Source organism: Myotis yumanensis, unplaced genomic scaffold, assembly GCF_028538775.1.
Source record: "Myotis yumanensis isolate MYYU_CA2020_CCGP unplaced genomic scaffold, mMyoYum1.0.hap1 SCAF_7, whole genome shotgun sequence".
Classification (NCBI taxonomy): Eukaryota; Metazoa; Chordata; class Mammalia; order Chiroptera; family Vespertilionidae; genus Myotis; species Myotis yumanensis.
In genome coordinates, this window is record NW_027223758.1 from 35896953 (window position 1) to 35910975 (window position 14023).

The 14023-nt window shown below is 39.3% G+C and overlaps 1 protein-coding gene across 6 annotated transcripts in view; it reads right to left on the bottom strand.

The window, feature by feature from the left end:
• NCOA6 (nuclear receptor coactivator 6) overlaps nucleotides 1–14023 on the bottom strand; it is a 115329-nt gene that overhangs the window by 1555 nt on the left and 99751 nt on the right. For 5 of the 6 annotated variants that reach the window (XM_070420184.1, XM_070420183.1, XM_070420182.1 and 2 more), the window contains 3 exons: nucleotides 13152–13220; nucleotides 10301–10337; nucleotides 5242–5390 (listed from right to left, as the gene is read on the bottom strand). In XM_070420184.1, the coding sequence (XP_070276285.1) occupies nucleotides 5242–5390; nucleotides 10301–10337; nucleotides 13152–13220 (255 nt within the window). The remainder of the gene's footprint in view (nucleotides 1–5241; nucleotides 5391–10300; nucleotides 10338–13151; nucleotides 13221–14023) is intronic. The other variant, XM_070420181.1, reaches the window with a different exon arrangement.

Genomic DNA, 14023 nt, shown 5'->3' on the forward strand with positions numbered 1-14023 from the left:
CCAAAGAAATGATGGATAGACTGACAGTGCTTTTGATGAGAAATCAATGAATGATGCGACACGCAAGTGAGTAAATCGTGCCTGAGTGCCAAACAAGCCTCTGGATCCCTTTTGGAGCCAAGCCATTGTTTTGCAGTAATGAATTCATTTTGCCATGCTAGAGCCAAAGTTTCTAAGTAACATGGCCACGACCCTTGGTCAACAAGTGTCTACTGTGGTCTAGCCAGGTATATCATGATGGCTGTGGATACATACAGGCATAGAAGCAATTCAGAGCAAGCCACAGCCTACTCTGTGAGTCCAGGTGAGCTTGAGGACTTCAAGGAAGAGGTGCACAAACTGAGTGATTTACACACAGGGTAATAATGACTTAATTCCTTTTGTATTATCATAGTGTCTTACATCAATCAATTCAATTTTATCTCATATTTAAATTATGTTTCTAAAAAGCTTTTCCACACAAGTTTCTTACAGCAGAGAACAATGAATAGTTTGAAATTCTCCAAATGTAAACATTTAAAATCTCATATTGATCTTAAAAATTCACCCTCATTTTTCATGCTGCTACGTAGATATTTTGGTTTTAATATGAAAGTAGTATTTTAAAGTTATTTCATATCAAGGAGAAAAAATTCTTTTCTAACATATTAATGTGTGAAATGAATCAGATTTATCTATTTCGGAAAACTAGGCTGAATTTTCGGATGCTGCATTTTAGATTTAGTGTTCTAAGCAATTTTTCTTCTCTCTTTTGTATCATAATAGTTTAAGAACTCAGATTCAAAAGGTAGGTGTAAAAAGCAATATTAATTGCTAAGAAGTGAGGCTTTGATGACTTTCCAAGAGGTGACCTATGCAATGTTTTTGGAAATTTCAATATGTCACATATTGAAATTGAATTTTTTTTTTTTTTTTTTTTGCTGAGAGGTCATGTTGCTTGTGCTATCGGGTAGAATCAGTCTCTCTGGTTCCTCCTTAGTCTTCTGCTAATCAGAGGACAGTTAATCTGACAGAATGCTGATAATGGTGTTCATTTTAATTGCATGCAATTTAGAGTCTCATACAACCAAAATTCCCCTTAATTCTTTTACTTTCAACATTAAAGCTTCATTGTCACAGTAGCAAACTGGTCATTTGCAGTAAAAATATACAGAGTTTTGTCTTGACTGAATATTCATCCTTAGAAAAATATTAATTAGGTCAACTTTGGAAGCTTTTCCTTTGTTGTGATATGAAGGATCAAGTGGTGTGTCTGAGAAACACATATGTGGCTGGGAAAAGAGGTGAAGAGTGTGAAGGGAGGGGGGCCTGGGTAAGCAACCTCAGGCGTTCCCTCCCCATCTCCTTCCATCTGTTACTGCTCCAAAGAACCCAAAGATCTGGCAGGCTGCCTCTGCTCCTGAGGATGAATCAGTGAGTGGGACCCTGAGTAAACAACTGATTTGTGCTAGAAGCAACAACAAAAAAGCAATCTTTTAGATACCAGGTGGAGGATGGTATGAGGAAAAAAAGGTATCGACCTGATTCTGAAGTCTCTTATCACCTTCCCTGGATAAATCTAGCCAATCTGGGTCACAGAACAAATTCATTTTTAATGTGTTTATAAATCTGTCTGAAAAGATGAGTTTTTTGTTTTGTGATTCAATTTTATACTCTCAACAAAATGTTATCATTTTTACTACTCCCCTGAGTACAATAAGAGGATCTAGAGGCAAACCCTTTAAGGTAAGGAATTCTAGGTGACTGATAGTACCTTCAGGGTGTGCATCAGGCCTATTCCTAAAGGTTGCCTAGTTTATCTGACTGAGCATAATCCCAATTCCAAGATCCACCCCCTTCAATATTATACTGGCAAAAAAAAAAACCCAAAACCATCACATATATTGTAAAAAAAAATTGCTTTTTAAACCACCAAGGATTTTACAAATTAATGTAAAGAAAGATATACAAATGGTTCAAAAACTAATAGTGGAGTTACAGCATTCATATATTCATATTTTAGAACTAACTATATGATAAAAAACTGGGTTAATAACAGTCTTTTAGGAAGTTATCCATTTAAATTGGTAATTTGATATGAGCATTTTTTTCAACCTGGTTGTCTCATTTTGACATTAAGCAAACTTGGCCAAATCTACAGTACAAGACTATATTAAATCTTCTAGTAGGTGGGCTTTGCTTTACTTTCAAGGAATTTTAGAAACTGAACTTGACTTTGCTTACTTCATTGGGCTTTTTACTGTACTACTTCTAGCCAAGATTTCTATTTAATTGCAAAAAAATTCTGAACATTTCCTTTCAAAATTTGCATGTCTGGTTTCTAAATGATGCTACAAGAATGCAGTTTCAGACAGTTATTGTTCAGGGTTTTTCTCCCATAAGATATATCTAATTATGTCTGTTCATTTGCATTTCCACAATAACAACACTTCTGTTTTAAGAATATCTGTACACTTTTTATTATTATTTATTATTTTTATTTTTATATTTTTTATTTCAGAGAGGAAAGGAAAGAGAGAGAGACATAGAAACAATCAATGATGAGGAAGAATCATTGATCAGCTGCCTCCTGAACGCCCAACACCAGGGATTGAGCCCACAACCCAGGCATGTGTCCTGACCGGAATCGAACCATGACCTTCTGGTTCATAGATTGACGCTCAACCACTGAGCCACACCGGACAGGCCACTCTATGTTTTTAGATTATTGCTTCTCAAGTCACTGGCTGTGGGTACGGTAGGGTTTTCACCCCACTTTGCTGTCAGAGGTATCTCAGGGCCCCACAGGGAAACCCACAGCTGCTGATGACTACTAGTTGCTATGAACGTCCCTAATATTAGCCTATTTTCCTTGGTTTCTAACTTATGCATTGAATTTCATGTTTTTAACTACTGATCCTTTTCCCTGGTTGAAAATATAACACAAAATTATACACAGAAGAGTAAATAGAGAATGATAAGGGAAAAAGAATCATTTCTGTGTTAATGAGGAACTCATCATGCCAGGAATAAAACTACTCATTTGCATATTTATAAAAAACACTTCTGATCAAGTACAATTTTAAAAAGAGTTCACTGATTTGAGGGAGCCAATTTCTGTGTTTGTAATTAAAAGTGTGTGTGTGGGAAATCCAACCAACCAAAAACAAAACAACAGATTAGAGCATGATCTATCAACCATGTGGGCCTCCCTGAACTTGCCCAGAAATCATCTATCCCACCTGCTCCAAGCTGGCAGTCTAGTAGGCCTCAACCAACATGATATAAGCAAACTCTGTTCTCACAGCAGAAACATGATTAATGTTACCATTTCCTCAATAATACAAAAGTACCAATACTTCTCATTATAAACTGCTCATAATATTTCTTAACTTTCAAGATTCTTGTGAAAAACACACACTATTTCTGATTTTGTTTCTGCATATATGACCAAAATCTTTTAAGTACAAAAAGGCAAAATGCTTTTTCTCTTCAAAACTTTAAGAAGTGATGCTGCAGGAAGATATTCCAGGTCCCCAGTACTACACATTTCCAAGTTTGAGAACCATAACTTTTAGAAACCAGCTTGATACTTTATGATCACTCCATGGATATGCATTCAAATACAATCATAGGAAAGTTATTTTATGGCTTTGGTTCTTATTTGGATACAACATAGCTGGCCAAATAATATATATATTTATGCTTTAATTTGGATCCAAGAGCTCTAACACTTAAAAATCCAAAGAGCTACAGCACTCATTTCTGATTTAAAAGGTAACTTACCCTAGGACAGTTAAGAACTGATAACCTGAGTGCTGATGTGGAGATCTAGGCACAATTGTGATTCTTGGGGTCTGGCCAGAGCTCTGCCATCCTCTAGGGAGACACTCAGCACTCCTCTAAAGATCACAAAGTCATTATGGCCTCTCCTAAGCTATTTGCTAAACTTCAAAACATGTATGGGGCAGGTATTCTAACATGACTATCATCACTTTGGAATAATGTCCAGGTTAAGTATACAAGCCTATTCCCCACCCCTTTTCTAAAACTGGTTCCAGCTTTCCATCTCTTCTTGGGATTACACTCAACCAACTGAGTTACATCAGCCAGGGCCATGTTGACACTTTTAGACTTTAATCCTAATCGTAATGAACGGTAATGGTAAATCATTGAAGGGGTTTAAGCTAGGATAGCAATAAAGATGGAAAAAGTGGATGAATTTGGGCCACCTAACATAAAATCAGCAGCTTTCTGTGATGGATGTGAGGGAGGGAGAGAGGTGCCAAGGAGGACTTGCCTAATAATAGATGGTGGTCCCATTCACTGGGGTGGGGAACAATGGCAGAGTACCACCTGACACTGGGGTGAAAATCACAAGTCTGTTTTCAGACATGTTGAATGTGAGGTCCTGTTAAGGATATACATGCAGTTATCTAAAATCTCTAGAGGTCTGTACTAGAAATCAATACATGAGTATATGAAAGGTTCTAACTGAAGGGAAGCATGAATAAGTTAGGGAGAAAATACAAGTTGAAGAAAAAAGACAACTTAGGATTGAAGTTTGAGAAAGGCCAACACATAATGTCTGGGTACAGAGACTAAGAAGAAGCAGTCAGCATAGTCAGAAAACTAATGAGAGTTCTGGGTCATAAAAGCCAAGGGCAGAGTTAATTAAAAAAGGAGATAATAGTTAACAGAGAAAACTGGTAGTGTAATGGTCTTGAGAGGATCTGAGAAGGTGGGATCAAAGGCACAAGTGGAGGCATTGGCCTTCAACTTGAGGAGGGACAACTACTCTATTATAGTAGGAGCAAAGGAGGACATTGGTAGATTTATGTCTTGGTAGTGAGAGTAGAGGGATTCTATTTTCTCTGGGAAGAGGTGAGAGTCTCTGCTGAGAAGGGAGGAGAAAGTAAGGGTTGTAGGTTTAAAAACAGTAGGGAGGGGGAAAAGAGAGTTGATTACAGAAACATAGAAAGATGGCTGGGCCATGTTATTGAGGACATATCTGAAGTGGTTGGTGATAATGAATCAATCTGCCTGTTATGTTCTTTTCTAACAGTGCTTGCTGTTCTTGTGTACATATACAAAAAACACATAGTTAAATGAACTAACAAATAAAGGACCAAAGAGAAGACAAAGTAATTTGACAAGTTTGAGGAATAGATGCAAAGATGAAGGACAAAGTCCTCTGCTGCTGTGATAAGGATCCCATTCTTCTATTTGACCTACAAATAGTACCCACACCCCACTGCTAACCTTTAGTAGAGCTGGAGGCTGAAGCAGGCCGAGAGGATCGCTTCCGATGTCCGTTTTCCACACTTTCAGAAGCCACAGTTGGTTCTTCAGTTCGGGAATTTCTCCGACTTGGGGTTTTGGACTTTTCAATTATCTCTTTGGGATCACTGCTGACAGACGGAAGCACAAAGTTTCCAAGGAGGTGAGGGAATCAAGTCACACAAAAACGGGCTCTTCAGATAAGAGTTTCATTCATAAGGCAGGAGAACTATATAGTCATTCTGGAGAGAACCCTGGGACAATGAGCACAATTCCTTCTATAATTACAATTTAAAAGCGAGTCTAACTTGTTACATTAGTAAAAATAAGGATTAAAGCATAATGCTGGTGAAATTGTGGAAAACAGGTAAAAGACATTGGAACGTCACACAATCACCCAACTTCCTCACCCATTTTCCTAAGATAATATTATTCCTCTTCAAAAGTTAATAGTACCTAAAATCTAGAAATTACTAACATATGTTGGCATTTACCATGAACCTGGTGTAGTTAGACAGTAACTTATTACAAGTCATATTACAGAAGAATATACATGGGAATATATTCACAATACACTGATGGGTATATTGATTGTCCCTATTTAAATCCCTTTTAGTATGTGAAGATTTTAAATTGGTAATATCCAGCATTATTGAGTGTATAGGGACAGAAACTCCTGATGGAGTGTAAACTATCTACTGCAATGGTTCTCAATAGGCGGTAGTTTTGCCTCCTTGGGGACAGTTAGCAATGTCAGGAGACATTTTTTTATTGTCATTTTGGGGTGGGCGGGAGGTGGATGCTATTAACAACTTTAAGTGGCACCTACTAGGTTGCCACTAAACATCCTATAATGCATAAGTCAGCCCCGACTCCCAATAATTATCTGATCTAAACTGTCAGTAATGCTGAGGCTGAAAAACCCTAGTGTAATACTCTGGCTCAGCAATTCCATTTCTAGATGCCTAAGGAAACAAATCTCTTTACAGAGCTCTAATTCCACACCAGGTTGTCAAAGCATTTTATTCATATCAATGAAAACAGAGGACATAAATGCTTAATAACAGATCAGTTAATTAAATCATGGTACATTATATGCAGTCATGAAAAATTATGTTGTAAAGGTTAATGATAAAAATTGTTCATTGAGACTTCTGGTCAAGATGATGGTGTAGGTAAATGTGGTACTGGAATCCTCCCAGATACAACCAAATTGCAGAACAACCATCATTCAGAACTGCCTTAAATTTAGATGAATATAAGTCCACAATGAAGAATTTAAAGAAGCCACATCGAGCCCTATCCAGTTTGGCTCAGTGGCTAGAGCATCAACCTGTGGACTGATGGGTCCCGGGTCTGATTCTGGTCAAGGGCACATGTCTGGGTTGTGGGTTCGATCTCCAGTTGGGGGCATGCAGGAGGCAGCTGATCAATGATTCTCTCTCACCATTCATGCTTCTATCTCTCTCTCCCTCTCTCTCCCTCTCTAAAATCAATAAAAAAAATAAAAAATAAACCACATCAAGACTGAGCTGATAGGCAGGCACCATAGCTGAGACTCCATCAACCTGGCTTACACTGTCCACCCTTCCCTGGTGATTCCCCGAGGTTTTGCCCCACACAACCTGGCCTATCCAAGCCGTTTTCTGTAGCTTTTAAAAAAAATATATATATATAAAAAAAAAGAAAACAAGGATAAAAAAATCTAACTATATAAAACCCTAATATGCAAATAGACTGAATGGCGGAACAATCGAACTGGTCGCTATGATGTGCGCTGACCACCAGGGGGTGCATGCAGAACATGGCGAGTGTCTGCAGCAAGTGACAGGGCATGGGACATGGTGGGTGTCGGCTGTGGCAAGATGGTGGAGCAGGTGAGTGGGGCTGCCAGACCAAGGTGGGGTGCCGGTCACTGTCATTGGGGTGAGCCTCTGGTGGTTACTGAAAATTCTTTGCTCCTGTGCGCCACAGTCCTGCCCGGCGCTCACATCTGCTGCTGGCACCAGCCCCGCCTGCATCTGCTGCTGGAGCCTAAGCTGCTGCTTTCACCCGCTGCCAGCACCCGGCGTGGGCTCGGATCGCCCCATAGGGCTTCTCCACCTCTCCCTGCTCCTGAGGGGCGATCAGGGCAGCAGCCACTGCTCGCACCCACTGATGGCACTGGCCCCACTTGCACCTGCTGCTGGCGCCAGCCCCAATCACTCCATGCCATCAGCGGGTGCAAGCAGGCAGTGCTATCAGCACGTGGGAGCGGCGGCGGGAGTGGGAGCGGCGGCGGGAGTGGGAGCAGGGCTGCTAGCAGACGGGACCGGGGGCCGAGGCAGGAGGGGTGGGGCGGGGGCATGGAGGATGGGCCGAGACCTGCCCCTGTGCCCACTGCAGCCTCGCGGCCCACAATTCCTTTCAAGGTACACGAATTCATGCACTAGGCCCCTAGTATGAGTAATAAAATGGCAATAAATGAGATGGGAGGGAGGTTGGAGGGATGGTGAAAAAGGTGAAGGGATTTAGAATACTAATTGGTAGTTACAGAATAGTCATGGGGATACAGAGTATGAAAGAAAACATATATGCATATATGCATAGCCCATAGACACAATGTGGTGAAAGCTGGGGCAGGGGAAGGCAGAAGGGGGCAAGTGGGGGAAAATGGAGGACATCTGTAATAGTGTCAACAATAAAAAAAAAACTGTTCATGGTATCATAATGAGGAAAAATGCTACCAACATTATGTATAGTATAATCCCATTTTCATGATAATATATATTGAGTATATACATAACTGCATATGAATAGATGTGTGTGAGATATACGTGTGTGTGTGTGTGTGTGTGTGTGTGTGTACAATGAATAGCATTTATATAGGGTGTCCCAAAAAATGTTTACACACACTTTGAATAATTATAAAGCCTGGGTTTATTTGTGTTTGTTGTTGTTGTTAATCCTCACCTGAGGATATTTTTCCATTGATTTTTAGGGAGAGTGGAGAGAGAGGGAAAGACAGAGAGAAACATCAATGTGAAGAAGCACATCGATTGGTTGCCTCCTGCATGAGCCCTGACCAGGGCCAGGGCCTGGGGAGCCTTCAACCAAGGTACATGCCCTCCACCAGAATCAAACCCAGGACCCTTTGTCTGCAGGCCGATGCTCTATCCACTGAGCCAAACCAGCTAGAGCTATAAAGGCAGTGTTTATTAAAATACATATCATTTTTATTAAAATTGAGTTATCAGCTGTTAAAGTGTGTATACATTTTTGAAGACACCTGTATATAAACACTATACACAGTGAATATTGTTGAATCACAGGAATACTGGTTTACTGGTAATTTTCTTCTTTGTAATTTTCTGATCTGTTCATTCTTGCCAGCGGACCCTTTGCTAGTGGCACTATGCCTGGGAATTTAGCCACCCTGTTCATTATCTTAGTTTTATATGTAATGACTGCCCCAGAAACCAAGCTAAGTCAAGGAGAGGTGAGGCTGAAGCTGGGGTGGAATTACAAGTCAGAGAGATTTACACATCCTTTTAGAAGGGGTGAAGACGGCTTTCTGGCTGGGAGCCCAGAAAATGGTCATAGCCTCCGAGGAAGAAAGATTTCTAATGGAAGTGCCTCTTTCTCTGTCAAAACAAAAGCCACAGCAATACTGTCCTGGTGTTTATATGATGAATGTTCAGGTAGCTCTAGAAACAAATACCCAAAGGGTGTTTTTTGGTCTGATTATCTTCTTTCTCTAGTCACATAGTTGGTGTATGCTTGAGAAATGTAAATGAATTCAATTATTAGCCCAATACAAAAACAAAAAGCCTTGACAGGCACAGTACAAATAGCAATTTTAGAGCCAGAATAACAGGGGTCAAGTCTTACTATGCATTTATTGGACATGATTTGTAATTCTCTCTAAGCTTCAGATTCTTGATCTATAAATCTCATTCACAATACGTTAGTGAAATGTGAGGGCTCTGGAGTCAGGATGCCTGGGTTTGAATCTCAACTTCACCATTTATTAAATCTGTTATCTTGAGTAAATTAGCTAACCTCTCTGATCTATACATTCCTTATCTGTAAAAGAGAATTTACTTTCCCAATAGATACTGTGAAAATCAAATGAGGTAATACATCTAGGAAGCTTGTAGTTCAGTGCATGGCATGGAATAGCATTCAAACAAATACTGGCTATTACTACCACTTCCCAGGGTCAATATGAGGATTAAATGACAGAATGATTGTGAATGTGTTTTACAAACTAAGTTGATGTACAAATATGAGAAATTGTTTAAAATGTTATCTAGTGCAATCCTACACTGAAAAGGAATGGCTTTTTGAAAACAACAATACTCCTCTCCATGGGGCTAATGAGGTAGAAGCCACAGTTGTATTTCATTTTGTTAGGTTATGTGAGACAGCATAGATAACAACAAAAAAGGATGGGTTTTTGGGGTCAGACCACACCAGGCTTTTTTTCTCTTCTGCTTTGAGGATCAAACAGTTATACTTCAGAAGGTGTTGTAAGGATTATTATTATTATTATTATTATTTTTATATTTTTATTGATTTTTTACAGAGAGAAAGGGAGAAAGATAGAGAGTCAGAAACATTGATGAGAGAGAAACATCAACCAGCTGCCTCCTGCACACCTCCCACTGGGGATGTGCCCGCAACCAAGGTACATGCCCTTGACCGGAATCGAACCTGGGACCTTTCAGTCCACAGACCAACGCTCTCTCCACTGAGCCAAACCGGTCTTGGCAATAAGGATTATTATTAATGACTATGATAGCAACTATGATATATACTGGATATTTACTATTTACTCACTATGCTGAGTGCAGAACATATTATCTCATTTAGTTTTCAAAACAATCAAGAAAGATAGAAATTTAGCCTCCAAGTTTTATTTCAAAAAATGTCATCTCTGAAAGGTTAGGACTCATGACAGCTCCCCACTTTAGAAGGGGTTTCAAGGCTAAGAAAGCAGATACCCTTCAAAGAGGCTTATGCCATATTGATGCTAAGTCTGCAGAAATGATCATCTTACCTTTGTCCAGAGACTATGGCAGCATTTGCTTCAAGTTCTGTAAAAAATACAAAGGACAGAAATGAGATGTGGAAGTGTATGGTGTATATGTCCACAGGGAGAAGCTAGGTGTCCACAAGATTCTGAATGCCCTATTTAGGCTAACATGTCTCTGTGCCCAGCAGTATCCTCACCCTACATGATATAGAGACAGAGCTGGCACAGACACAATTCGGTTGTCTGGGGCGTAAGACACATACTTGGTCTATTTTTATTTTTACTCCACACTGTGAAATAATCCTGTTTGGATCAATAGAACTAAATTCACACTTCCTGGTTCATATTCCACCCAGGTATAATTGGTTAGTAAAATAAGCCTCTTTCTCTCATGTAGAAAAGATTTGTTTTCATTCTTAAAATATTTCCACTCTTTTGACACTTTTTTAAAAAAGACAGTAATCTTTCAATATGTCTTAAAATCTATTAAGAATGCATTCTCCTTCAAAGGACTTCCTCATGGAATTTTAGAGGGCAGACAGCTTTGCTTTGAGATATTGCCTATAGACCCCATTATGTTCCTGTTCTTCAACCTCCCAGCAATGCCCTCTCCAAGAAAGAAAAATCTCAGTAATTTGTCTATCAGCGTTTTGCTTAAATAAGCATCCTATGGGTTTACCAGGCACTTCTTTCTCAGCTCCAGCAGAAAAACATCTTTTTCCTGCATTATATGCCTTTAGGTAGTTCTATCTTTTCTAAAGACTTCCCGATGCATCAGATAGCAGTGATCTCTCCTGACTCTGGTCTCCTACAGTCCTGTCCCTACTTTTAGATAATTCAGCAACTCATACTCAGTGTACATGTCTAACATACCCGATTGCTTACATGGTAATCTAAAGGTAATAAAGCCTAGAGTGCCTAGGTTAAAATCGTGACTTCATTGCTTATTAGCCATGGGACCCTAAACAAATTACTTGACCTCTCTGTGCTCAATGCCTCATCTGAAACCACTTTAACCCACTTCAAAGAAGATTAAATGAAATATCACATAAAAATTTTAGTACAGCACCTGGTGCTTAGTAAATAATTTAGTATTAGCTATTATTATTTTTAAGTAATTTATTTACAAAATTTTAAATTTGTCTTTATTGTTGAAAGTATTACAGATGTTCTCCTCCCCGCATTGACCCCCTCCACCCTACTCCTACCCCCTAGTATTAGTTATTATTATTGTTGCTATGATGCTCATGTTGATGCAGCTTCATGCAAGGGGGCTGGATTACTCTGCCTTTAATGCAAGATGCTGGCAGAAGAGAATCTTTGCTTCTTATTTGCTCCTAAGCTCCCCATATCTGACCCATATAACATGGAAGCCCCTCCCTAAGAAACAGATGCCAACTCATTGAGTCTCTGCTGCCTTGCTGGCTCTGCTGGAGCAAAGAAACTTAGGTAATGTGCTCAAAAATGAAAATGGCTTTGTCAAAAGAGGGTGATTACAAAAAAATCTTGATTAGCTTGCTCTTTTGGAACAAAATTCAATACTATCACAGTTAATTCATGTAAATCGGGATCAAAGAGGGTTTGGTGAAGGCAATTAGTGGCTTTGTGGGTATTTTAAGGAGATTCATCTAAGTCAAACTCTGAAAAGGAACAGGATTCTTGGGCCAGTTATTTTGAGGAGGACATATGATACGGTAAAGCCCATTTTCTGGAGTAAAAATTTTGGGACAGGAAACAGAATTCCCTTCCCTTTTTTAGTTGCTCCTTTTCTCACCAAAAATGAGGTTTACCATCATAACCCTTTATCTAAATAATCTGTTCCATTCCCACAAATGTCAGCTATCATGTGGCCAGACGGTAGCTAAGGAAGAGTCTGGGTGGTTAAAATGCTTTTGTTTATTTGTTCAGAGGCCTGATTTTTCCAAGAGTGTGCAGTAGAAAGTCCTGTCACACAGGACAGAACACCCTGAAGCAGATTTAGAACATAATCAATCACAAGTTATACATCACTTTCACTGGCTTACACACAAAATTAAACATGATTGTGTTTCTTGCTTACAAATGTCAAGTGTATCAATTGTGCTGTAAGTGAGATTCTAACCTACTTGTGGAAAGCAATCATATGTCTTTTTTTTTTTTCTGGTACCCCTAGAATGACCTACAGTGACGATGTGGGCAAGACTAAACTACAACATATCTATGTTATTTATCTGTTTGGCAGTCTAATCTATGAAGGCACTGCTATTATTGCCATCAAGATCTGCATGCATTCAGAGCTGACCCAGCATCCCACAGCAATTATTTGTCAGATTACCATCGACTTCACCTTCCAAAAACACCATCCTTAGTGCTATTTACAGTATCTTGATCATGAGAAGAAACTTAATGCCATCTAGAGATGACTGAAATGACTCTGTTTCCCTGAAAGAATTGCTACCTCACTGTAGCAGAGGTTCTCAAAACAAGCCTCCACTCCTGTCATGATAATGCAATTACTATCTTAGTGCAGTAACGTTTGTCACCTCAGTAAGTACCATATTCTAGCCAGTCAGCTGCCAGCTATGAATGTCAGGGTTATGGAACAGGGTGAACTCTGCAATGGAAACCACCCATGGCTGGGCGACAGACAGACAATGGGCACTGAGATGCTCTTCTTGAGTTCCCTGGTTGACACCAGGAATGTGTAAGAGAGTAAGCTGGTTGGGGGGAAAATAACCTCAAATAGTACTTCACAAGCTCTGCTACTAACCAAAGACTGCTCTGAAGCAAACTGATTAAGATAGTTTCAGCCACTTCCTGGCACATTCAGGACAGCAATAGTCCCTTCACTTGTAACCCATTCCACTCTGAGAGTTTTGTCCAAAGTGCACCTTACCTGGTCTGGCAACAGACCCCTGCAGTGCTGTGGCTGGAGTTTCCTTAGGGACTAAATTCTGTGAAGGGGCTAAGGCAAGAGAAAAAAAATACATAGGTCTTTTATTTTATTTCCTAAACAAAACAGAAAGCATTGATTGAATCAAGGTCTAAGCAACTGCTGAAATATATATACTCTTAGAACACAGTACTTGAAGTTGACTTTGAAATTATATTTCAAAATTTACTTAAAAAAATCAACTACTACAACACTGAGTAATAAAGACTAACACTAGGGATACTTGTTTTTCCTTTTGTGTGTACAAAGATCAAGGAAGGAGGTGGCTATGAGAACAATAGCACTCATAATTTTTGCTTCTTGGGGTTAAGTTCTGTCCGGTGTTTTAAAAACCCAAAAGTATACCTTAGTAGGCAAACCAAACCACTTTCAGAGGAACAATGAATTACACCATTCACCCTACCATTTAAAAAATTCTGTCTCATTCCTCTAAAGACTATACTCCTTGAGATTTGAAATGAACCATATAATTTATTTTGTACTTTTCTACAGCACCTGGCAAGAGCAATGGATAGAAAACACGTATTCAATTCATACTTAAAAAATCAATTTGATATGTTATTTACTTATCTGGCAGGTACCAAGAACTTACTAGGGGCAAGGCACTGTGCCAAGCACCCTTAGAGACCAAATTACATCCTTTCTGCCCATCAGGAACTCAATCTAGTATTAAATATAAGATATACATATGTGGCAGGGGCTAAGGCAAGAAAAAAAAAAATACATAGGTCTTTTATTTTATTTCCTAAACAAAACAGAAAGCATTGATTGAATCAAGGTCTAAGCAACTGCTGAAATATATATACTCTTAGAAC